The sequence below is a fragment of the Nyctibius grandis genome, chromosome Z (genome assembly GCF_013368605.1).
Source record: "Nyctibius grandis isolate bNycGra1 chromosome Z, bNycGra1.pri, whole genome shotgun sequence".
Classification (NCBI taxonomy): domain Eukaryota; kingdom Metazoa; phylum Chordata; class Aves; order Nyctibiiformes; family Nyctibiidae; genus Nyctibius; species Nyctibius grandis.
In genome coordinates this window covers 29,558,290-29,585,617 of record NC_090695.1, presented here as the reverse complement: position 1 = coordinate 29,585,617, position 27,328 = coordinate 29,558,290, and the positions used below count along the sequence as shown (strand labels likewise).

General features: G+C 41.4%; 1 protein-coding gene across 1 annotated transcript in view; it reads right to left on the bottom strand.

Annotated features, from left to right (window-relative positions):
• RFX3 (regulatory factor X3) overlaps positions 1-27,328 on the bottom strand; it is a 134,282-nt gene that overhangs the window by 59,412 nt on the left and 47,542 nt on the right. The window contains exon 2 of the mRNA XM_068422365.1: positions 4,061-4,185. Within this exon, the coding sequence (XP_068278466.1) occupies positions 4,061-4,177 (117 nt within the window). The 5' untranslated portion in view covers positions 4,178-4,185. The remainder of the gene's footprint in view (positions 1-4,060; positions 4,186-27,328) is intronic.

The following is a 27,328-nucleotide window of genomic DNA, read 5'->3' as shown; positions in this document are numbered from 1 at the left end:
TAACAGGACTGGATCCAGACGATATTAGTATTCCTGTTAATGCTGCAGACCTAGAATGGTGGTTCCGCAATTCTCGACCCATTCAGGAGGCGTTTTTGGGGTACGAAGGAAGAGTCCATTCACAGCAACCGAAAGGCAAATTATGGCAGATATTACAGAAAAATCAATGGACAGAAAAATCTAAAGTACAGAAAACACCAATAGTGGAAGGGTTAACAGTCTATACAGATGCGGGAAAGAAACAGCACAAAGCGGTGTGCGTGTGGCAGGAAAAGGGATTGGGTACACCACATGCTGTATGGTCAGACCGATGATACCTTACAGACTCTGGAACTATCTGCTGTAGGCTGGGCCTTGACAAATTGGCTGGATGGGGCTATAAATATAGTCACAGATTCTATGTACGTAGCAGGTGTCATCCCACGCTTGGAGGAGGCATTGCTCCGAGACACACAAAATCCCCGCCTTGGGCAGTTATTCTTGCAATTACGGTCTATTATGCGACAATGCAGTGCGCCTTGTTGCATAATACATGTGCGGAGTCATCAATGGGATCTTGGTTTGGGGAAGGGCAATCAGGTGGCAGACTCCCTGGTTAGTCCTGCTTGCCATATTCCTCCTTTAGACAAATTTCAACAAGCCAGACAAAGCCATGAGCATTTCCATCAAAATGCAAAAGGAATACAGAGACAATTTGGAATAACAGAAAATGAAGCAAAATCTATTGTTCAAGCATGTCCGAGGTGTGGGGCTCAGGGACCAGGCATTGGTATTGGTGTAAACCCGAAGGGTTTGGCAGCACTTGAGCTATGGCAGATGGATGTAACACATATTCCAGAGTTTGGGAGACAAAAATATGTACATGTCACCATAGACACCTTTTCGAAGTTAATCTGGGCATCCGCGATGTCCGGAGAAAAGGCGCAACAGGTTTGTAAACATTTGTTGGCGTGTTTTGCCCTTATGGGGGTGCCAGAACAGATCAAAACAGATAATGGACCAGCATACACCAGCCAAAAGTTTCGTGTATTTTTGACACGCTGAGGAGTGAAACATGTTACTGGTATACCACACTCCCCGACAGGTCAAGGGATCATCGAACGTACCCATAGAACCTTAAAGGAATATCTGAGGAGACAGAAGGAAGTAGATACTGATCCAACATCGCGGTTGCATAAAGTGTTGTTTACTCTGAATTTTCTGTGTTTGACAGGGGACCGAGAAGAACCATCGGTTGTAGTACATCACCAGCAGTTGAAATTTAATAATAACACCATTATACCTCAGTTACAGGTGATTTATCGGGAACCTGCTACAGGGGAGTGGAAAGGACCAGTGCCAGTGATCCTTAGTGGACGGGGATATATGTGTGTGGCCACCGACCAGGGACCACTTTGGGTGCCGAGCCGATCAGTAAAACCACACCTCCCTGAGAAATCGGAGGGGCGAGGAAAAGCAACAGATGTAAATGACTGCCCATGAATGAGCCAATTATTGGTGACGGGGCATGTCACGTTTGATGAGGAGTGTGAGGATGAGGTAGAACTATGGTCAAAAACTGAGACAATCTTCGCATCTATCTTTGCCCCCGGGGTTGCTTCGGCACATGCTATCTCGCAGATGCAAAGGTTGGCCTGCCGGAGTGGAAAAAGGGTCAATAAAACATCCCGGGTATTAGAAGCTTTACCAAATGATGTAGATAGTGTTAGGCATGCAACTTTGCAAAATAGAGCTGCTATAGATTTTTTGCTTATGCACGGACATGGGTGCCAAGACTTTGATGGGATGTGTTGTATGGATTTAAACGATTCTTCTCAGTCTATTCATAAGCAGGTCCAGGATTTGATAAAATCCACAAACCGGTTACGTGAACACCATGGATTCCTGGATGACTGGCTTGGAGACCTGGGAATTGGCGGATGGGTGATGGAACTGGCACAAATGGTTCTCACGGGAGTTTTTGTGATTGCAGTTATCTTGTTAGTGTTACCATGTTTATTTTCTTGCCTGCAGAAAGCTTTAATGAAACTTGCAAATCAGGCCTGGCTTGCTCACAAACAAGAAGGGGGAATTGTAGAGGTTCGGTTAAGTGAGAAGGGGCACGATCTTGTGCCACTGAGCAGTCTGAGCAACCCAGGCTTTGAGCAACGGTTAAGCCCAGAGCTAGCGACCTTGGACTCCCCTTGAGCGGTGCAGGGCAGGAGGCTCCGCGGCGCCTGCTTCAGCGAGGGGGCGGTCACGGCTCTGAGTATGTAAATCTATAGACCAATCACAAGTGTGATCGGGACGCGTGATTAGCATGTACTCAGCTTACAGCCGATATATGCGCTGCATGCTTTGCGAATAAACGGAGAACTTCCATACTCACATTGAGATTGTGTCGTTACTCTGGACCGTCGCCCAATACCTGCGAGCGCGCCCCCGTTTTCCCCTCCTTCACTACAGTACTATAAAAAATCCTATATGCCACTAACTGGTTACCAATCTTCAATCCCTCACACTGATCAGCACTTCACATGGATAAAATTCAGTATGTATTTGACCATTGTATGTATATCCTATTTGCTTAAAACAAGCAACAAGGAATAACAAAGAACAAATCACAGAAACTACATCTATTAAGCAAATGTCATCATGAAAGAACATAAAAATCAGACAAATTATCTAGATCACATTTCATAGAGAAAAAGTCTTGCACTTCACAAACCTTACAAAAGAGTTAACCAGACAAAATCTCCTGCAAAAGTTAGCTAAGTTCAAGCATCATGGAAGCTTCTATTAAAATCTAACACAGTATTCAAAAGCCTCTATCCTAATCAACATTCAAGTAAAGAGAGAGAGAGCTATTTAACAGTCCAAACTCGGGAGAAAATATTTCAAACAATTCTTGATTCACTAGTGGTAAATTATGAGCAGATACACAAAGACAAGCATTTAAATAAAATTTTATAAGTCCAAATCTAATGCTTTTCTGAATAATTTTTTTTAAACACAAGCTTACATCCTAAAAGATACATGAAGATATAAGCAGAAATTAGTAATGGAACTATGAGGCGTTATAAATTGAGTCTGTACATCAGAAAAAAAAGGTTAATGAAATGTATGAGACTGTGGAACACATACACAAAAATGCACCACCTGGAATTTTAGAACTAAACTTACCAAATGCTGAAGAATTTAATTTAGGGAAAAGCGCTCCACTGGCACAGGAACAAATTACACTATTTAATAAACTATGTCCAGTTCTCATATTATCGATTCTGAAACTGTGAAGTCAGTTTTTGATGAAAAACAACATCAGATGTCACCCAGAGTACCTGTCACATGGACAGCTAATTTCTCTGTATTCCAGACAAGTCTTGGACAGCTGTCACGCCTTTCACATTCAGTCCCTGTTTTCTACCTCCATACTTTTCCTTTTTCGCTCCCCGTTTTCTTCAGCCACCACTCCTTCCAAAGCTTGTGTGTGCTGCATAGGTGAGTGACCGTCTCATGTAACAGAGGTGTGCACTGTGCTGTCTGCTACAAAGGTCTTCTTACTTCCCTGGCAAATGCACATCATGAATTACCTACTGTCATACCACAAATACTTTCATGACATTGTGCAAAGATCTGCAGGGAGTCAAGGCTAGAGATGCAAAGGACAATGCTTTTCATTTTTACATTTGTATTGCACTTACTTGGACATCCAAATGAAAGGAGAAATTATATGGCCAATAATATCAGAAACATATTCATTATTATTTAAAGTAAAAAATGTAAACATTCAGTTACATAGAGTAAATTTCTATGAGCTATTACATGAATTCCATAATAACCTACAGTTAGAATCAGGTATGTGTATTGCTGGTGCTTGTCAGATGCTCTAGGTAAGGAAGAGATCCTGAAAACAGCTTGCCTTTCTCTAGCTATTTTCATTCCAGCAAAATAAAATCGATAAAAGCAAAGCAAAAGAGATCATTTAGCAGCCTTGTACAAAAACAAGTTGTTCACTACATTGTGAAGAACTATCCTTCCCGATTTTTTTTTTTGATCTTCCAAAAAACTAACAGCCACCTACCTGTTGCTGAACTGGTACTTGCTGTACTACCTGTGTGGGCACTGCTGCCTGGCCAGCCACAGATGTCTGTAAAGTCACCGTCGAACCTGTGTCCGACCCAGTCTCTGATGTCTGCATCGTGATCTCTGAATAAAATTAAGACGTAAAATTAAAAGGTTAGTGCATTAGGATTTTTTATTTTGTCTCTTATATGAACACACTAATTTGTTGCTTATCTCTATTTAGATCTTAAAATTAGCTAATACCAATCTTGGTATGAGCCAAAAGGTTTTTCCCCTACTAGCATATGAGTTAGTACAAATGGGTTTTTATCTTACTTATATTCAAAATATCTTTTATTTACATGTGCAAAAACATATATCACTTCTCTGAGTTTTGTCACTTTAGGAGTAACTCAGAAAAATCAGCAGCAAATCTTCTCTCAGCTTGTAAATAACTGGTCATCATTCAAAACTGTTTTTTCTCTCTGGCTTACGGAAATACACTAAAAATTCTGATAGAATACAGAAATCATCTGAGAATCAAGGAAAATGATTTACAAAGAAAACTTATCAGAAAGACAACCGAGGATGACTTATGCCTTCATAGGAAACATAGACTGGGAACTATGGCATTTCTCAATTTTCACATCAGAAATGACAATACAATTGACAGGGTGACAAACCAAAATTAATTCAAAATCAGACATTAGGGGTTCTTTTGTTTTAATTTCTTTTAAGCAGTGGATGACTAACCGGTGAAGATAACCACCAGATGAGGCAGCTTCTTCTTCACCTGATATCTTCAAAACAGAAGACTGTATGCTTCTGTGAAGAACTACAGTAAACAAATACAAATTATTAGTCTGCAAAGCAAATGTTCTGTGATCTAAAAATTTTACTGCCCTTAAACTCTATTGATATATATCAGCTACAGAATACTTTGGCAACCTGAGGCCCAATGTCACTAGAAATGAGTAGCATTATCATGCACAATAAAAGAGGTTTATATGAAAAAAATCTACAAATACTTAGAATGCCCTGTCCAGGTGATTTTTAGTTTAACTGAACAGACCCAGATGGCTGACAGAAAGGAAACTAGGCTTCAATCCCCCCCACCCCCAAACAACCTCCCCCCCCAAAAAAGCCTACAACGTTTTTTGAGACAAAACCATAATAAAAAATGCATCTATTCAGGGGCATACCAATGTATAGCCGGAGGAATTCATTACTGTACCAAAAAAACCCTCAGAGCCTCTCAGAAAATTCAATGTTCTCCTTGCTTGACAACTGAACCAGCTGCAACAACAGACCTTCCTTTCAAGGCTGGGTTCCACAGCACTTTAAGCTGATTTAAAGGTGTGTTTCTGCAGTCCCTCCCTCCAACTACCTCTGACTTACTCAGCATTCAAATGTAGTCAGTGCAAAGCAGGAAACAGGTACATAAATTTGGGATGGGGGCAGGGGATAGGGGCAGGACCTTGCCACCTGGGATCATGTTGGTTTAAACTCCATGGAACCATGCCTATGGCACCTGACAGATTTAACTGCTTCTTCTGAAATATTCAGAAAGACTGATGAATTGTTGATCAACCTGATCTGAGATTAATCAATAGACTCTCAAGAGTTATCATGTTGACTAAACCCTCTACTACTTTCCAGCACGCCTGACAAAAATCAGGATACAAAATGAAAAGAAAAAAGGAATAGAACTTCACAGATGACTACTGAAATGTTAAAAATCCTAACAATGAAAATGGACGTCCACAGGATAAACAAAGAGGAGTTGGAAGCCACCATGCTGCTGGAAAGCTACGACCTAGTTGCCACTACGGAAAGTTGGTGGGATGAATCCCATGACTGGAGTGTGACTATCGATGGCTACAGGCTGTTCAGAAGGTACAGGCGAAGAAGGAGGGGGAGAGGGGTTGCCCTCTACATCAAGAAACGGAGAGAGTGCGAAGAGCTGTCTCTGAAGCATAGCCACGAGCAGGCTAAAATCTTATGGGTAAGAACTAGAGACCACGGCAACAAAGGGAATCTTATGGCTGGTGTTTAGTACAGGCTGCCTGATCAAGGGGAGCATAGTGACAAAGCCTTCTTACTCCAGCTACAGGAGGCACTGTGATCGCAGGCTCTTGTCCTGCTGGGGGACTTCAACCACCCCAACATCAGCTGGAAAAGTAGCACAGTGAGCTGCAGGCAATCCAGGAGGCTCCTGGAGTGCATTGAGGATAACTTCTTAAGCCAGGTAACAGACAGTCCTACCAGAGGGGATGCGATGCTGGACCAGATAACCACCAACGCAAGTGAGCTAATTGGTGACATCACAATTGGAGGCAGCCTGGGCTGCAGTGATCATGCACTGGTGGAGTTCACACTCCTGAGGGATATGGGTCAGGCAAAGAGTAAAGTCAGGACCCTGAACTTCAGGAAAGCAAAATTCCAGCTGTTCAAGGAGCTAGTCAATGGGACCCCCTGGGAAAGTGCCCTCAGGGACAAGCGAACAGAACGGAGCTGGGAGATCTTTAAGGATGCTTTCCATAGAGTGCAAGAGCTCTCGATCCCCAGGTGTAAGAAACCTGGAGAGGAAGGCAAGAGACTGGCATGGATGACTCAAGACCTGCTGGTCAAACTAAAGGGCAAGAAGGAAATGCACAGGCAGTGGAAGCAGCGACAAGTATCCTGGGAAGAGTATACGGACGCTGCCACATTGTGCAGGGATGGGGTCAGGAAGGCCAAGGCACAGCTGGAGCTGAACTTGGCAAGGGCGGCAAAGAATAATAAGACTGGCTTCTACAGGTATGTCAGCCAGAAAAGGAAGGTCAAAGAACATGTACCCACCATGATGAGCAGGACTGGCAAACTGGTAACAACAGACGAAGAGAAGGCTGAGGTACTCAACAACTTTTTTGCCTCAGTTTTTACCAGCAGCCTCTATTCCCACATCTCTCGAGTGGATGGACCACAAGGCAGGGACAGGGGGAGCAAAGTCCCTCCCCCTGTAAGAGAATCACAGAATCAGCTAGGTTGGAAGAGACCTCTGGGATCATCAAGTCCAACCTTTGACCTAACACCACCGTGTCAACTAGACCATGGCACTAAGTGCCTCATCTAGTCTTTTCTTAAACACCTCCAGGGATGGTGACTCCACCACCTCCCTGGGTAGACCATTCCAATGCCTAATAACCCTTTCTGTGAGGAAATTTTTCCTAATGTCTAATCTGAACCTCCCCTGGTGCAGCTTGAGGCTATGCCCTCTAGTCATGTTGCTAGTTGCCTGGGAGAAAAGGCCAACCCCCGCCTCACTACAATCTCCTTTCAGGTAGTTGTAGAGAACGACAAGGTCTCCTCTCAGCCTCCTTTTCTCCAGGCTAAACAATCCCAGTTCCCTCAGCCGCTCATCATAGGACTTGTGCTCTAGACCCTTCATCAGCTTTGCTGCCCTCCTCTGGACTTGCTTCAGCACCTCAATGTCTTTCTTGAAGTGAGGGGCCCAGAACTGGACACAGTACTCAAGGTGCAGCCTCCCCAGTGCCAAGTACAGGGGGACGATCACTTCCCTAGTCCTACTGGCCAAACTATTCCTGATACACGTCAGGATGCTGCTGGCCTTCTTGGCCAGCTGGGCACACTGCTGGCTCATGTTCAGCCAGCTGTCCACCAATACCCCCAGGTCCTTTTCCACTAGCCCGCTTTCCAACCACTCTTCCCCCAGCCTGTAGCACTGTATGGGGTTGTTGTGGCCAAAGCGTAGGACCTGGCACTTGGCCTTGTTGAACTTCATGCCGTTGGTCTCAGCTGATCTATCTCACCTGTCCAGATCCCTCTGCATCTCTGAAGATCAGGTCTGAGACCACCTGATGAACTGAACATACCTAAGTCTATGGGACCCGGTGAGATGCATCCCAGAGTCCCGAGGGAATTGGCTGATGTGATTGCCAAGCCACTGTCCTTGATATTTGAAAAGTCATGGCAGTCAGGTGAAGTCCCCAGTGACTAGAAAAAGGGAAACATTGCACCCATTTTGTAAAAAGGTAGAAAGGAGGATCCTGGGGACAACCAACCTGTCAGCCTCACCTCTGTGCCTGGGAAGATCATCGAACAGATCCTCCTATAAGCTATGCTAAGGCACACCGAGGACAGGGAGGTGATTTGAGACAGCCAGCATAGCTTCACCAAGGGCAGGGCTTGCCTGATCAACATAGTGGCCTTCTACAATGGAATGACTACATCAGTGGACAAGGGAAGAGCTACAGACGTCATCTATATGGACTTCTGTAAGGCCTTTGACACGGTCCCCCACAACATCCTTCCCTCTAAACTGGAGAGATAGGGATTTGATGGATGGACCATTTAGTGGATAAAAAATTGGTTGGACGGCCACATCCAGACGGTAGTGGTCAATGGCTCAATGTCCGGATGGAGACCAGTGATGAGGGGTGTCTCTCAGGGGTCTGTCTGGGACAAGTACTGTTTTAATATCTTTATCAATGACATAGACAGTGGGATCGAATGCACCCTCAGCAAGTTTGCAGACAACAGCAAGCTGAGCAGTGCGGTTGACATGCCTCAGGGATGGGATGCCATTCAGAGGGATCTGGACAAGATTAAGAAGTGGGCCCATGTGAACCTCATGAGGTTCAACAAGGCCAAGTGCAAGTTCCTGCACTTGGGTTGGGACAACCCCTGGTATCAATACTTGCTGGGGGATGAAGGGATTGCGAGCATCCCTGCAGAGAAGGACTTGGGTGTACTGGTGGATGAAAAGCTGGACATAAATCGGTAATACGCACTTTCATCCCAGAAAGCCAATCATGTCCTGGGCTGCATCAAAAGCGTGGCCAGCAGGTCAAGGGAGGTGATTCTGCCCCTTTACCCGGCTCTGGTGAAACCCTACCTGGAGTACTGCGTCCAGCTCTGGAGTCCTCAGTAGAGGAAAGACATGGACCTGTTGGAGGGGGTCCAGAGGAGGGCCACAAAAATGATCAGAGGAATGGAACACCTCTCCTATGAAGAAAGGCGGAGAGAGTTGGGGTGGTTCAGCCTGGAGAAGAGAAGGCTCCAGGGAGACCTTATTGTGGCCTTTCAATACCTAAAGGGGGCTTATAAGAAAGATGGGGACAAACTTTTTAGTAGGACCTGTAGCGATAGGACAAGGGGTAATGGTTTTAAACTAAAAGAGCGTAGATTCAGACTAGATAGAAGGAAGACGTTTTTTTACAATGAGGGTGGTGAAACACTAGAATAGGTTGCCCAGAGAGATGGTAGATGCCCCATCCCTGGAAACACTGCAAGGTCAGGTTGAGCGGGGCTCTGAGCAACCTGATATAATTGAAGATGTCCCTGCTCATTGCAGGGAGGTTGCATTAGATGACTTTTAAAGGTCCCTTCCAACCCCAACTGTTCTATGCTTTTGTCATTATGTAGACATATTAACAAGTCATTGTGCCATATAAGACATCGTTAAGTGCACTAGACGAAACTCATCCACAATGTAGACGTATGAGATTAAATAAACTGAGTCAGAATTTAGAAAACTATTTTTTGCAAGCAGAGGCAAAAAAGTTACTTCTGCTTTTATATACATAAGCCTAAACATATGTACGGAAATAATAACCATAGCAGTGATTATTATACCTTTTGAAGAGAGTCACAGCACAGCACAACAGAATGCCAATTACTTTCTGGAGTTTCCAAAACATAGCAAATAAGATAGACAATGGCAACATTCCTAATGGAATACTAATAAGTTGAGTATTTTAGTTTTATACTTAAGCATTGTAACTATTTTCTAAATTTGAGCAATTCATGTTTTACTCAGTCCTTGTGCAGCATGACATTACTGCTAACAAAAAAGAACCTAAGCTGTAAAAAGATCAACATTGTAAAAGGAAGAAATGCAATGAAATTGGTTTTTAAGGGAAACTATGAACTTCAAACTACATTTAACTGACTTGTAAATGATCTTTCACTTATTTCAATAATCGCAGAGATTTTAATTAATAAATATTCTTCCTATTTGGAAAGCAAAGCCAACTATTTAACAAAGGCTAATTTCTTTATATTGAAATTATTTAGAAAACAATCTCTTTTTGTAACTGCTACTTTACACAATCATACCTAAAAGTCATTGAGCAATGTTTTATGCATAAATATTGAAAAATATTTATTATGTCTAGTGCAGACAGAGTGCTGTGTGGTCAAAACAACAGTTCTGCTAATTAAGAATTGAAAATTTTTCAAAAGCATCAGAAAAATCATACGGATATGTCTACTCAGAGATATACCTTCACCTTAACTCAGTAATCACCTGTATTTTTTTTCTCAGCCCACTACCTTTGACTTGGAAAATTCCTTCAAAATTGAAGTTAAAAAGAGCCAGCTTGTCGAGCAAGCCTGCACTCGCTCTTATATGTAGCCCAGACAAAAACATTGGCAAGCTGGCAGAATAGTGGAAATCAAAAGCTAAATACTGAGTAACTTCCTAAACCACATCTCTGCTACAAAAGCACTTCCAGTCAGTTTTAGAGCACAATTAAACAGGTCAGTTTAAGCCAATTCCAACAAATGATCATTTAAGATACTGCAGCTCCAATAGGAAACAAAAGTGAACACTTGAAACTAATTAAAAGGCATTATTTTATACCAGCCCTTAGCTTTACTTGACTATATGTTGGTTTTGCGGTTACAGTGTACAAACATGTCAATCACTGCAAGGGAGGAGGAATGCTACTACAGTCAAATACAGTTTTGACTGGTGAGAGACTGTTCCGTATTGCCATATATCTGTTAATTGCTATGTCACATCTCAGTCAGTACTTTATCATTACAGCTGCAATTCAAGATGCTCAAGAAACCAGAGCTAGGTACTCTCATCTAAGTGAGGAACATAATGTTTTCATTTCCTTGCAGCAGTTGTCATGGATTGAGCCTGGCTGACATTAGCATTAGCCCTTTAGGGAAAAGGAGCAGCTTCATTATAAGAACAGAGGATACTTTGGTGGTAAACCAGCTGTCAGTCACTGCAGAGAAGCTTTGAGATGGGCAGACTGCAAATGCCAGTGCCAGGTGACAGTCTGCTGTCAGGTGGTCAGGGATGCTGAGCTGGGATAGTTGAGAATGGGGTATTCTCTGCCCAGCCCTGGAAGTGATGATGTCCAGAGACATATCAGGACACAGGAGAGAGAACCCAGGGTTAGGTGGGAGAGAACCCCCAAAGAAAACTGGAGAGACCCCAGAGGACCCCATGGCCCAGCCTAGGACTACCCACTGTAGAGCTGCACTGCTACACTGACCTACCAAATTTCAGGCTGTCACCCCATCCACAGGATGGGGAAGCCGTGTAATTTGTAAACTGCACGTATATTTTTGATTAAAGTGTTTTGGTGACTAAGTCCATTTTATCTCCACACTGTCAATTTGGTGACAGCCCTATATTTAAGCACACAATCTGATGTGCTTCTCTCAAAACTGTAACACACTGTTATTAATAATCTGATAGGTTAACTTGTTGCTCTATAGACTGATTTATCAGTAGGTAAACTGCAATAGCTAAAGCATGGTTGTGGAATATAAATTTTGCCATCAGTTTTGCCTAATCAGAAATAAAACTAATGACTTAATATCAATTTATTCAAAAGTGTTCAGGTAGCTTCTATTATTCGGCTCTAAGTCTCTATCCTAAATGAAATTCTTTACTATAGCTCACTACACAGTATGGATTTTTCCTTGTAGATGCCATACAATATGTTTGACAGTCAACCTTTATCACCTTCCTATTCACCGCAAGTTTTTCTAGCACCATGTTAGTGAGGTAGGTGATGTAATTCTTTTCCATTGCACCAATACTGAGCAGCTACACGAACACTTTTTTATAATCTAAACGAAGTCTCTCCATGTTTCACTGATACTGCATGTAAGTAAAGGAACTGCATCTTACAGCATAAAAAAGTCATCCTTGCCTAATGGGACTATCAGGTGTATCACAAGCCACAGATGAATGTTTGACAAAGATACTTTTTATTCTGGCTAATTAAGCAGTTGGACACACCCACCTGTTAATGGTTTTGCTTTGTATAGCCAGTGCTTGTTGCATCATGTGAATGTACGCTAAACAGGCCACATTCTGAAAGAAAAATCATTAACCTCTCCAAGTGGGAAAAATTTATTGCCCAAGCCCAGCTGCTGAATATGACAAGATTAGTATTTCTTCAGTCCAACGGACAAAACTCAGGCAAAGCTGCTATGCTGAAAATCACCCCTTTCCTCTATATTCTGTGCAATTTCATGTTGTCTGTTAAGTTCCCTAAAGATTTTTTAATACACTCAAATTCTCAGTTGGAATCCTTCTGTTTCCTAGACTTGAAACATCAAGACTGAATGGTTTAAGAGTCTAATTCGATCAATTATATATCAACTGAGATTGTTAAAATGTGTCAAATTAATGATTACTGTTTATTTTGTTCCTGGACTACCTCACCTTGAACTAATTTAGTTTAAGCTACTGGAGTTTGCAAAGTTTTGTTCAGCTACATATGCTTTATTGTCTAGATTAAATAATGTAGCAAGCTTTAATTCAATGCAGAAAATGGAAGCCTGTAACTGACTTCCAAGTGAAGCAGGAAATTTCTTTTTTCTCCTCCAGGAGGCTAAATAAAACATCACAGAAGGTAAAGTGAACTAGATCTCGTAATTACATGCAGTAATGGCAGGCTTTTAATGTTCAGAATAAAGTCTAATCTTAACAACTTATCTGTTTATAATGATGAATCACCAATACACTCATTAAGAATTTCTGGCAACATAATATGTTCCACAACAAAGGAAAACTTCTCAGAACATCAAGTTGCAACAAGTAATACAGAATGCTTGGTTCCTGAACAATAGTATAAATGGAGACAAGTTTCAATAATACCCTACAGTTTTAGATAAACATTCCTTTTCAATTTTAGTGTAAACAAAAATTTTATGAATAATTGCCTTCAAACAAGAGATATTATGCATTTCAAGGAACCATTTATATGTGTTAGCAGTAAAGCAGAAGGCAGTTTATACATGCTACTCACAGGAAAAAAAAAAGAACACTATAAATAATTTTTAGATACAAATGTATTTTCACGTTAGAACACCAGTTTCTTATTAAACACTATTTGATGGTTTCTCCTCTCCCAAGGGCCTTAGGGATACCAAAGCAGGCAGCTGCACTCTGCTGATACAAGGACAAGTTGCTAAATATTTTAGTTAGCAACATGAATTTCATGACTTTTTTTTCGCTTTTTCACGGGTTTATGGGAGGAATAATAGTTATCTGAATGGCACAGAATGAAGTATATAAGCTGATTCGCTGGGTTCACATATAATTTCCAGTAGCAAAACCCTACAATAGCAGAATAACAGAAGGGTGCAGTACAGAGAGATACACACTGGAAGGGACCAATGCAAGTGGTTAACTCTTGATAACTCCTTCAAAGAAAGTTCGCAAGATCAAAAAACAGTGTCTTGACAATCAGATTATTAAGCACCTAAGGACAGTACTAGTAACAACTGTCATAATGAAATTCTGTATTTCCAGCAGATCACAGGCAGCACATGGATGCTTAGGCTGAATGACTACCTCATGACTCTCTCACTTTGACCTACCCACTAATTTTACCTGCAAAAACTTCAAAATCGTATTTACTCTTGGTGGACAATATATCAGTATAACACATCAGCCCTACTCATCAACACACATCAGCAACAAGATTACATTCACAAACAACAGGACAAAACAAAACTTCTGAAGAGTTTTTGTTGTGACAAGACTAGCAAGTACAACTGTTACAAGAAACAAAGCTAGCAAATCATCAAACAATTGTATTTATGCTATTCTAATGCATTAGTTTGTTCACTGTAGATTGTATGAGTGGAAAAGCCCAGGTGATGTTCTCCTTCATCCTGGGTTAAACGGTGTGAGGAGGAGGGCACTGATACAATTGGTTGTAGAACTGGCGCTGGCAACAGGGCTTTGGTTTCTCTGACCATAGGACCCTCTTTGAAGATAATGTCTGCTTAGGAGAGATGGGATCCACCTCACTAAGTGGGGAAGATTTATCTTTGCCAGCAGAACGGCTGACCTGGTAAGAAGGGACTTAAACCAGGAACAATGTGGGAAGGGGAAGTTACAAGCAGCCCTGTGGAGTGGTGGACAGGATTGACAAACAAAGGGCCTGGGGTGATGTGAATGAAAAGGAACATATAATCAACAAAATGAGGCTTAAGCAGGGTCACCTCAAGCATTTGCATGTAAGCAAGGAAGTGGCTACAAGGCATCTTTAGGAGAACACCACTCAGACCCTCTCTGGGAAATCAGTATGCAGAGGCACCTCTCCGAAGTGCTCTACAGTAAGGGTGTAGAGGTGCCTCTACAAAGCACTCACACACAGCATGGTGAATTAGAGATCTGGGTGCATTTTCGGGGCTATAATCTTGTTGTGATCACAGAGATGTGGTGGGATGGCTCACATGACTGGATTGCAGCAATGGAGGGACACAAGCCATCTGACTTTATAGTTTGTTTCTTTTAGAAACGAAAATGTCTGTAGGTAACAATCTTCACCAGAATGAAGTTCATGGCAACTTCCTTGTTGGGATGGGTATTTTGTGTTGTTTAACCAGACACAAGTTTTGACAAAAGACTTAAATAAATTACAGATCATTTCTGTAAGTTCAGTGTGCTTTCTAAGTTAATGTTTACACTTCTAAGTCAAGTGTACTATGGCTTTTAAGTCACAGTTAGTCAAGTGTTATCTACTTTAAATAGCATTCAAGTACTTTTCCTATGCTGAGGCAACTGTCTTTTAATATATTAACACAACTTCCATGGGCTACGATAAGCATGTTCACAATCTCCCAAAAATACCTCTATGCAGAACAACAGTTACAATATCAAATGGAATTTCTAGCTTGAGACAATAGTAGCAATAATGATACTTCACACAATCACAGAATGGTTAGGGTTGGAAGGGATCTCTGGAGATCATCTAGTCCAACCCCCTGCCAAAGCAGTTTCGCCTAGAGCACGTTGCACAGGGTCACGTCCAGGCGGGTTTTGACTATCTCCAGAGAAAGATACTCCACAACCCACCTGGGCAGCCTGTTCCAATGCTCTGTCACCCTCAAATTAAAGAAGTTTTTCCTCATATTCAGATGGATGTTCCCATGTTTCAGTTTGTGCCCGTTGCCCCTTGTCCTGTAGCTGGGCACCACTGAGAAGAGTCTGGCCCCATCCTCTTGACACCCGCCACCAAGGTATTTGGAAGTATTGATAAGATCCCCCCCCTCAGTCTTCTCTTCTCCAGGCTAAACAGACCCAGTTCCCTCAGCCTGTCCTCATAAGAGGGATGCTCCAGTCCTCTGATCATCTTTGTAGTCCTCTGCTGGACTCTCTCCAGTAGTTCCTGGTCTTTCTTGAACTGGGGGGTGCAGAACTGGACATAGTACTCCAGTACTTCTCCATACCTTTCACAATACTTGACAATAAAATTTAGTTTTATGAAATTTCATCCTTGTTTTTCCCTGTTGGTCCAAAGCAGGGTGGGAACAGGACATAATGTAGTACCTCAAGCACTGATGGTCACCACTCAAGGCACTTTGCCTATCAGCCAGTACATTCTGAGGAAGAATGGAAACGTAAGAGCACCACCTGTACAAAACAGTTTCTGTCACTTCTGCAGCAATCATACAGTTCTGAAAGTAGATTCAGATTTTGCTTCAGAAGTGAGTTCTAGGTTGGTTTTTTTTTTTCCCCTAATATGATATTGTGCTGCAGTCCTTTTATCAAAAGAGTGTGAACATGATACTAATGAAACAAAGTGAGAAAAATTGATGTGAAAATGCAGGTGGTATTTGTTTTCATCACTCAATAGATCAAAACATAAAATGACAAAGTCAAAACCTTATAGCCAGACACATCTACTTTATTACAGAATGAGCAATATTTATAGGAAATAGCTTCTGTCCTCTGTGTGTCACTTCTGTGTTACAAATTTTCTGTTTGCGATGGTTCCCATGTTACTTTTACTGAATCACAGTATGGCCCCAGAGGCTGGAAGGAACTAGCTCAAGCAAGGCCACCTACAGCCTTCTGTCCAGGACCACATCCAGATAGCTTTTGAATATAGCCAAGAACTGTGACTCCACAACCTCTCTGGATCACCTGTGCCTATCTTCAGTCACTCTCACAATACAAAAGGTTTTGCTCATGTTCAGAGGGAACCTCCTGTGTTTCAGTGTGAGCTTGTTGTCTCTTGTCCTGTCACTGGACAAGAGTCAGCCCAGCTGTAGCCCACGTCATAACTAACCTGCAGATATACTATGGCAGTATATTATATATATATTATAAATAATATAAATGGCAGTTTATTATTGATTACTTATATTGTGATTACCCCTAAAGGTCACTTAACACTTCATGCTTAAAAGTTATTAAATTAGTAATGTACTATGACATCTTCCAAATCCTTCACTTAGCTGTTTCCTCTACGCATGCCTGCATTATTGCCCCAATGACTGTGGTGTTAACTCTCTTCCTTTCCCCATCACCCTAGAAGTAGTACAAAAACAAATAATGGGGCAGGCGACAATCCAGGGTTTCCCTATGAGTATGGATGCGGGAAATCAAAATGGTACAAGTAGATAGAGAAACATGGGTGTCACCCGCTAGCGACCTCACCATACCAGATTCAGGTTCCCACCAATACCATTTGCTAAACTAGAATTCATAATCACTGGATAGTAAAGAGGGCTTAGAAGGATAAAATCTGACGAAAGCTCTTAAAGGGCTATAAGCACAGCTGTTTAGAGCTTTCAAGAGTCTAAAAGTGGTCCAATATTAAAACATTTCCTTTAAATTTAGGAACATCTACAGACTGAAAGGCTAAACAGATAAAAGTAAAAAACATCATGGTCCTGCTATGCCACATCAAATTAAAGAACAACAGTTCTAATAAGAAATTCTGCACCTGAGGGAAAAAGGAAGAGACACCTTTCCCTTTGTTCTGAACTACACAAAGATTACCTCAAAGTCCATCCATCATAAAACGATCAGATTCCAAATGGCTAAAGCTTTGGGTTGTTCTATTTAGCGATGCACAAATCTCAATACTTCTTAATAGTCTGAGAAGTTGAAGCAGTTCAAAACATTGGAATTAGGCATTACAGGCTCACACATCGTTCACATGATTTTCAGGCAGACAGCATTGATATTGATATTATAATCCTAATCCATACAACATTTAATTGAAGTACCTAGTGTATGTACTACAGTAACTAGATAACTATGTGATGGTACCCTATGTGTGCAATACCTTCAGAGTGAAAATCTGTATCCCATTTTTGCCATCTTTGCTGGAAGAACTGCATTATAGTACAATGGAAATTTTATATTCTTAAAAAAATTAGTGGTTTGGTAGTTCATAGCAACCAATAAAACTAAGTCTGAGCTAGAAAATTTTACTAATATGTCTATGTCAAACAGGAGTGTTTAAAGAAAAAAAAGTATCACACCTTCTGACATTATAATACCAGCTTCTGGAGACTTACTCTCCACTGATCCTACTTCTGCTACATGATACTCTTTTCCTGACTTACCAAGATATAGAATACGGCTCTGAGATTTGAGAATCTCAGTTAAAAACATTGTTCATAGAATGGTTTCGGTTGGAAGGGACCTTAAAGATCATCTAGCTTCAACCCCCCTGCCACAGGCAGGGACACCTTCCACTAGACCAGGTTGCTCAAAGCCTCATCCAGCCTGGCCTTAAACACTGCCAGAGAGGGGGCATCCACAACTTCTCTGGGCAACCTGTTCCAGTGTCTCACTACCCTCACAGTAAAGAATTTCTTCCTGAGATCTAATGAAATCTACCCTCTTTCAGTTTAAAACCATTACCCCTCGCCCTATCACTACACACCCTTGTGGAAAGTCCCTCTCCTGCTTTCCTGTAGGCCCCCTTCAGGTACTGGAAGGTGTTGACACACTGGAAGTTATTTGGAGAAGAATGTTCTAAACATATCAGGCTTAGGGCCTGGAAAACATATAACAGAAAAGATCATAGAATCATAGAATGGTTTCAGTTGGAAAGGATCACCTAGTTCCAACCCCCCTGCCACAGGCAGGGACACCTTTCCACTAGACCAGGTTGCTCAGAGCCCCATCCAACCTGGCCTTGAACACATCCAGGGAGGGGGCACCCACAACTTCTCTGGGCAACCTGTTCCAGTGTCTCACCACCCTCACAGTATAGAATCTCTTCCTAATATCTAATCTAAATCTACCCTCTTTCAGTTTAAAACCATTACCCCTTGTTATTATGCTAAATCCATTCAGTTACTGAATACAGAAGTTACAGTTGTCTTTTATCTATGAAAATATCAAGGAAGGAGATTTTAACAAGAATGCTGTAACATTGGCACCAGTAAATAAAAATATTGGCTTAAAACAAACAAGCAAGCTAAAGCAAATCCTTCCCCTATTGAACTGGGAGACATGCAAATAGGCTTACAACTGGGATATCTGTAGACTTACTGCAGGGGTAACTATACATAATCTGCTTAAACAATGAATGCACTGGATAAAAGCTCACCAGTTTCTCCCATTCCTATCTTCCTTAATATGAGATGTTATTTTGCAAGAGAAGGATGTATGTCATGCAGGTGAGCAGATGAGTTAGTGATTACTTTACCCTGCTAAAGACAGAGAGACTGGATGTAACTTTCACTGGAGCTTTCCTTCCCCGTAAGGTGAAGGCCCGTTTGTGAAATATATCCTTTTATTCTTGCTCCCAGACATAACACTGCTTGCTTTAAAACAGAAAAATGAAAAAAATCTTGTTTGCCTTATACCCAGACACCTAAAAAGACTGTTTGAATTAGAATAGGAAGTACAGTATTTTGTCATATTTGTTTGCCTGGCATAGTCTGCAACTATTTGAAGGAAACGGATGACTGGAAAGCAGTCTGCAAATAGGTAATACCCATCTGAAGAAACCAGAACAGACCAACACCCACGAGGTTGCCTTCAGACCAGATTGGTCCTGGCCCACAGAGACGTGTTTAAATGCCAGTGACACCCAGTGGAGCCTGGGGAAAGAGAAAAAAAAGCGCAGTTTCATTCCATCTTCCCATGTCAAAGAGCTCACAAGCCTGGTCATCTTGACCTTAGAGACTAAAAACTGCCAAAGAGTATAGCCATCAAGAGCCAACAATAATCATCAGAGTTATGGTACTGTAAACCTATGGCTTAACTAATGTATTTGATTAATGCTTGATTCTTAGCTTTTAACGGACTAATTGGCTAGTAGTTGAGCATAAATAAATGCTTGCCTAAAATTTGGAGATTTGGCTGGTGTCTCTCAGAATATTCTCATTACAGCACTCTGCAATTACCCAGCATTAATAGCTGCAACAATTCACACCATAGCTGCACCTGGAAATCTGCTTGGTAAGGTGCCAATTCACTGCAAAATGGAGAGGAAAGCACTGGGAATGCAAGATAATTCTGAACTACAATGCAACTAAAACAGATTTAAGATGTCAATAGGGAGGGAGTGTGGAAGGGGACAAAGACACGTAGTTGTGTCCAGATGCAACTTCATCATACTCCTCTCCATCTTCTGTAATTCTGCACCTGGCAGCAGTCTAGCCAAACCAGCCTTGTGTATCCTTATACCTTCCTCCCAGCTTACCCTTATATCCTAACTTACCCTTACCCTTGCTTATGTTTCTGCTGAAAGGGCACATAAAAAAAATAAGGTTAAAGTTACGTAACACTTAAAACTAAAAAATATTCCAAAGGGTAGAAGTGCATTCTGCTCAGAAGCTCTGCTAAAAAGAATAAAAAGCACCAGAAACAAGGTAGAAATTATCTTGGATGAGGTACAGAATGAGCCAAAGTTTTGCGAATTGAAATCACTCCAGTGCAAAGCTTCTTTACTGATCACATTCAGATATGAATTATCTGGAATGCTCTGGGCAGGGTATGGGAGCTCCTCCTTGGCACCAGCGTAATTAACTCGGCCTTGAAGCTTCAGTCAGCCCTGAACACTGGCATAGTTTGCTCATCTTTGTCTGTGCTGTATCATGTAGATGTATCCTCTGAATTACTATTACTGAAAATAATTTTTTGAATTATTTCAAGGAAATGAAAACTTTCTGGTGTAAAGAGCTGACCAAATAATTCACATGAAGGTCTGGAACCTGAAAGTATGGGACCTACAAGAGAATTTTTAAAAATTAGTATTTTAAATAACTTCAGGTCCTAAACCAACCACAAATTGGTGGCTTAGGACTTCTCACTTATCAGAAGACTTGTATGTTTTTAAGCCATAATCTGATATACTTTGTGTACCAATGGACAGCGTCCCTCTCTCTTCTTAAGAGAATTTAAGACTGTCCCTGGCTTAACAGCATTTGCTATAGCAGAACATATGTCTCTTGAGATACCTTGAAAGCTTTATTCTATATTGCAAAGAGAATTTGCAAGGACTGAATTGCTTAATGGATTGACAGGATGGAATATCTATTAATTTATTTATGTGAAATTTAAAAGGTACAAATCTCAGCATATTATGTACTGTCCATTCTAATGAAAATAATAGAAAAAAAGATTCTCTCACGCTTTATTTGTGCTGGTAGCTGTAATTAGGCACGACATTAACTTGCTTCACTGATACACATACATGTTGAAGTCTTTCTGATCTCCCTAAACAACCTCATTGTAACATTTATTAAGTGTTCACATGTTAAAAACTACTAAGTATTTAGTCACAACTGGCACTCTGTAAAGAAAATGGAAAGTTAAAAGATAGATATATCCTTGCAGCAAAGAAGACCAGCAGCAGCCTTGACTGTATTAGGAAGGGTATAGACAGCAAATGCCTCAGTTCTGTACTTGAAACCGCATCTGGAATGCTCTGTCCAGTTTGGACTCCCCAACAAAAAGAAAAAAAAAGCAATGAAGTCTAGCTGAGGGTCACCAAGATGGTCAGGGGCCAAGAGTATTTGATGTGGGAGGAAAGGTTGACCAAAGTTCAGTCTTGAGGAAAGAAGCCTACATATATACAATTTCCTGAAGAAAAGATGGACAGGTAAACTGCTTGCCTCCTAAATTTCATTACATACCTTTATAACTTCAGAAAAGGTGCATCAAAGTACTTTTAGTGGAAAATAAGATTATTTTCTGGTTACCAGAGCTTCTCTGAGACAGACTCCCCACATACTCAGTATTAAAAGGTATCAAGTTCCAGATGACATGTATTCTAAGTGCTAAAGATGATGCTTATGCTGTAGCACAGTGACTCTAATTCTCAAATACATCAGTAATCCAGTAATCTGTTTTGCTAAAACAGCCTAGACCTTGATTGAAAAAAGGCAGAGACACTTAAGCAGAGTGCCTAGATTTCTTAATCCAACCTAAAAAATGCTAACAACATTCTATCCATAACTTGTTTCTCTCTGCTTAACTCATCTAACATCCTGGGGAAAAAACAGGTAAATCAATAGCTACTGAATAATACATTAACCCATATACAGGTTAACTAGCCACTCTGATGCTTAGCCATTGCTGTTTTCTACGCATCAAAACAGTGGGGATTTTATCAGAAAATCTGGAATGTCTTAGTTTCTTACAGATAACTTCACTTATATTTAAGAAGTCCATACACGGAAAGTGAAAAAACATACTGACTGGCTGCAGCAGCTGGCAAGATTGGTTAAGGAGAGAATGCACTCAAAAATCAAACTAAGAGAAGTTACTGACGGTTTGGTTCCAGATTCTACTGGACTTTAAGAGTGAAAACAGTTTATCTGCACGTGATGCACTGTGGTTGTACACAAAATAATAGCAGGACACAAAAATAATGCAAGTAGACTGGAAGGTTAAGTTTGAAACACTACATGTAAGAAGAAAAAGATTTAAGTTCTTAAGGTAAGAAAATTTCCAATAAAAAGTGACTTTGGATCTGTACATCATTGTGACAAATAAAAGATGAAAAGAAGGCTCTTTTGAGACAGAAAGATGTCTCAAATTTCTCCACCATCTGGCAGGTGGAAATAATGAGAGCTAGTTCAAAATAGCTGATAAGGTGTAAGAAATAACTCACTATACTTCCCAGTTCATGTAACTTTGCCTTATTATTCACCATCCATTACATTTTCATTCACCTTGCTTGGATTATAGCATACTTTCCCATCTCCAGCTAAAAGAGACACAAGAATTACTTGTTCTTTCACTGCTCAGAACCTTGCAGCATTACAGCAGCAGGCCTGCTGTCCTTGCTGAACACAACTGATTCCTACTGCAATGTCTCTCACAGCTTTTGTTCCATAAAAAGGCTTCATCCCTTATTTTGAGTCTTCCTTACTTTCCAAAAATGACACTGATGCTACTACACTGATTTCTTTTCACACAGAAAGACAGCAAACAGCCTGATGCCAACATTTGAAACTTGTACTGTATAAATGAATGCAAATGGAGTTTCAGTACAAAAAATAGTTTTATTGTTATAGAGCTAATATGACAAGTCTCCAATTTCTCCCCTATTTCCTTTCCTTTCCTAGAGATAGCAAATAGTTCTTAATTTACCTGCAACACAAATCGATATAGGATTTTTTCGTAACTTTAGGAGGATAACTGTAACTGAAGAGCTGAAAGCCCCAGCTGCTCTCAACTATTCATTCATTTAGCATAGAGAGAGAAAAAGACTACAGGCAGTTCTACTAAGGTTCAACAAAGCATGCAAAAACTATCATTCATTATATGGGAATTCCTTGACGGCAAAAGAAAACTTGCCTGTCAGACCCCACATGATTAGCTATATGTTTTAAACAAGTTTGCTAAAGTGTTACTGCTCACAGCATATACACCAATGCAGCTATTGTATTTACATTTTAATATTCAAGATCAATTGGCAGGTAGCACACTGACTACATCATGCCTAGAAAAGTGCTGACTTCTTATTTCTGGTGAAGAGCAGCTTTCCTTCAATTCTGTAGATTGTGATTCAAGTTTCTACTACAAAGTAGAATAAAGTGCCAAGATACTGCAAGATTTATTTTCAGCTTAAGTGAGTCAGCATCGATTTGCTATGTTGCATTGTGTTATTCTAAAGGAAACAATACTACCCCCATAACAAATACTTATTTTTGCTTCATTCCAATTTTCCAAGTGAAAAACTAAACAGTTGCCTGTATTATGGTAACGTCAAGAAAACAGAATTCCCTTTCTATTCCAAGAAAAAAAAAAAAAAAAAAAATCACAGAACTCTGCAACCATAATTAAAATACTTACAGTCAGTTAAAATGTCAGAATCTAGTTATGTTCCCAAGTGATTCTCCATTTTTGGTGAGTGAAGATAATGACACAACTACCTCCATTGCCTTGAGAAGGCAGGAGAAAGAAATGTAGTTCAACTGACACCAAATATAAAATAAGGTCAGTGACAATATTTACAGAAGTTTAAAAATATTTACAGAATTTTAAAAATATTTACAGAATTTTAAAAATGGACAGATTCATGCTTTGGTTCCTGTTGCATCCATTATATTTTCATTATGAGCATGTTTGCAAATAAGCCAAATCTAAATAGTTTATTCACATTTGAAATGTCAGGGTTGCTTATTAATCAAAGAAGCAGCCAGTCATATTTGCTACTTTTTCAATTACTGTATTTAAGCACTTCAGGCAAAACAGAAATTTCCTTATTGAGTGCAAATTAGATGAATCTAGAACACCAGGACGAACTGCACACTTACCACACACTGCAAGAAAATACACTAACAAAATACTAATGAAATTTTCTTCCCTTCTTTTAATTTATTTACTAGGAGAAATATGGAGCATCTCCTAGTATAAGAGAAAGCCACAATAATATCCTTACGTGAGCTTTGTGATATTTACAAGAATCACCTTCCCAAGATTCTCAAGTTCCTGGAAATTTTTCTACCCTGCAGAAGACTACCACTCCTGTCTAACTCAAATCTTTAAAAATACAGCAGTTTTGCACCTTGAAAAAAATCCGTTGTATATTTTCCCTCTTGGTATCTAAAATGTGTCTGAAATGTGCAACGTTTTACAGCAACACAGATAATTCAGCATTTGTATGGCCTCCGCTTACAGATGGTGAACACAAAGAAACTATTATGCAATTATCACCTAACCAGATACAGCACATTAAGATGAAAGAAGGTGTCTGAAGTACTCAGTGCAAGGTGTATGTGACTAAGTTAAAATCTTTCTCTCAGGCTTTGCTCTAGGACCAGAAATTTGCTTTAAAATATAAATAAATTGCATCTATTTTACATATCATAAATATAATCAGTTGTTACACAGAATGCTGCATATTAAGAAACAACATGAAGTTCTGTGCAGAAATAATAAAAATATGTTCCTGAACTATAGGATAGAAAAAATTATAAATTATATACATGTTACCACATAACTTTATAAATTTTTTTTTAGGTTATTCTAAAAGTTGCCTCCAACTAAGTTTAAACAAATTCTAAAATAATCCAGATATTCCCAATAGAACCATCTCCATCTATGGAACACCGAATATTTAAACTTAACATTGGTAGAGTTGGCTGCCACATAACCTGTCTCTTAGTGTGCAAAGAGTTTAATAGTTTAAACTTCCATGTTTAAACTATTGACATGCATATGCACCACAGATTCCACCCTGAATTTACAAAACACCTCCAGTGCAAGCTCTCTTGAAAGAAACTAGCTTGTATCTTGTAACAAAAATCCTCAGCCCTCTGCTCAGCACTGGTGAGGCCACACTTTGAGTGCTGTGTCCAGTTCTGGGCTTCTGTATTGGGTTTACATGGTAGGTTTTGGCTACAGGGCTGGCCTGTGAGAAGATCCCCAAAGCTGCCCCCATGTCAGACAGAGCCACTTCCAGCTGGCTCCAAGACGGACCCATCGCTGGCCAAAGCTGAGCTAATCAGCAATGGTGGTAGCACCTCTGCGATAACATACTCAAGAAAGGGTAAAAAAGCTATGCAACAGCAGCTGAGCGAAGAGTGAGAAAGTGTGAGACACACAACTCTGCAGACAAGGTCAGTGAAAAAGGAGGGGGAGGAGGTGCTCCAGGCACCAGAGCAGATATTCCCCTGGAGACCGTGGTGAAGACCGTGGTGACAAAGTTTGTCTCCCTGCAGCCCATGGAGGTTCACGGCAGAGCACAAATCCGTTCTGCAGCCCATGACTGAAACACAGGAGGTACTCTGTGCTACCTCGATTCATGCTGTATGTCTGGGGAGGAGTGAAGGAGGTGGAGGGTGCTGGAATGGAAGAGCAGCATGCTTGTGGGGAGACAAAGGGGACAGGCACATGCGGAGGGGAGCCCATGGGGCTCACTGGCCATTTTCCAGCCTGCAAGAAGAGCCTTCGGGTGGCACTTACTTCCCCTTTCCCACCACCTTCTAGGGCTTTATTGCATTCCTGGCACCAGAAAAGCTCAAGCACTTTGCACACCTCTTGGCAGGACATGGTGTCGGGCACCAAGGAGGCTCTGCAAGGACAGTGGCTCTGCCACAACGTCCAGCACAAGTCAGCTGCAGCAGGCAGAGAGGCAGGAGACAGTGCAGACGGCCTGTGCCCCATCTGCCTAGACAACATGGACAACAGAGCCTACGTCAACGTCTGCTTCCACCCCTTCTTCTTTGACTGCATCTAGTGGCGGGCTGCCATGAGAGCTGCGTGCCTGCTCTGCAGGTGGCCTTTCAACCACGTCCTGCACATGATGAGGGTGGATGACAACTACCAGGAGTATGTGGTTGGCTCGTCCGCCCACCGGCAGAGGACCGCGGCCAGGGAGTGGGTGCAGAGCAGATCCCCACAGCAGCACTACCACCTGTGCCCAAGGCCCACCAACAACGAGCCCGCTGCTGGGAGAAGGGGGCTTGTGGGAAGGCACCGAGCAGCATGGGGGGATGCAGCTCCAAGGACCTCCGATACCTCTGCCCGTCAGGCTGCAGGGGAGCACCTGGCCAGACTCGCCAATGGACCTGTTCTTGGCTTTGATGTTCTGGTGCTGCAAGCTCACATTATTGGCTTTGTGGACACTAAATAAAGATCCAGAAGCTTTTCAGACTGTGTGTCTTTCAAAACCACTTTGTACTCTGTATGGGAACACACTAAAGTGGTTGTGGGGGGAGAGGTAATTTTATCTCCTCCTCTAAAGATAACAGTTGGATTTGCACTATGTAAACCATTACATAAACAAAAGCTGTCATTTACTACACCAAGAGATACAGACTGTAAAAAAATTCACCTTATGCGGTGTAACTCTGCACCTTTTAAAATGAGTCATGAAGACCAGAATCAACACATGCAACAGTCCTTATGCTTGTAACACAGCAACCTGCTGAGAACCAGTACACTTCACAAACTCCATACACTTTATTGCTTACACTTGCTATTCTGAATAGGAAGTTTACAACAAAGTATATATGTAAATTAAAGCAGGCTTACAAATATACCCATTTTGTCAGTGAAATTAGTTCTTGCAATGATCCATGAAAGCCACTGGCTCACAGTGGCAGCATGCAATGAACTACCTTTGAATCAATAAACAGCCTGCCTTCTGCATACTGCAGCCATGTGGGCAGGAAAGGCAAGACAACAAGACCCCCTTCAGTGGGTCAGCAAAGCACAACTCCAGAACGTGGTACCCAAAGAACAAGCACGACAGCCAGCACCATGCAGTGTTCTGAAAGCTCAGGAAAGGAAAAGAATGCAGGTGGGTTGGAGAGTCGTACACAAGGAGTAAAAGGACGGCACTCATCCTGGATCAGACGCACTGCTCCTCAGCATCCAAAGGGAGATCTGCTCCCTCCACCTGTCACTGCCACCACCACTTGCCCCAAACACCCTCACCCTCTGTCCACGTCACCGGTTTGCCCCCCTCCATCCTCTCTTTTTTGGCCCCTAGGAGCCACCCTTTTGTCATCACTGTCTCCCTGCACGTGTACAGAGTGCCCTGGGAGCGAGTGAAGTAGCTGTCCCCAACAGTTTGCCCAAACTCCCTTTAAGCTTAAGAATACCTAAAGATTGGAATGCTTTTACCAATACCCTGGCTGTGGTGAATGCCGCATCTTCTGCCACAGATAACACAGCAAATCAGGATCTCTTGGAACAATTAACAGTGAATGAGGAGAACTGAGAAGCACCACACACACCATGTTAGAAAAGAAAGAATCATAGAATCGTTTTGGTTGGAAAGGACCTTTAAGAGCATCAAGTCCA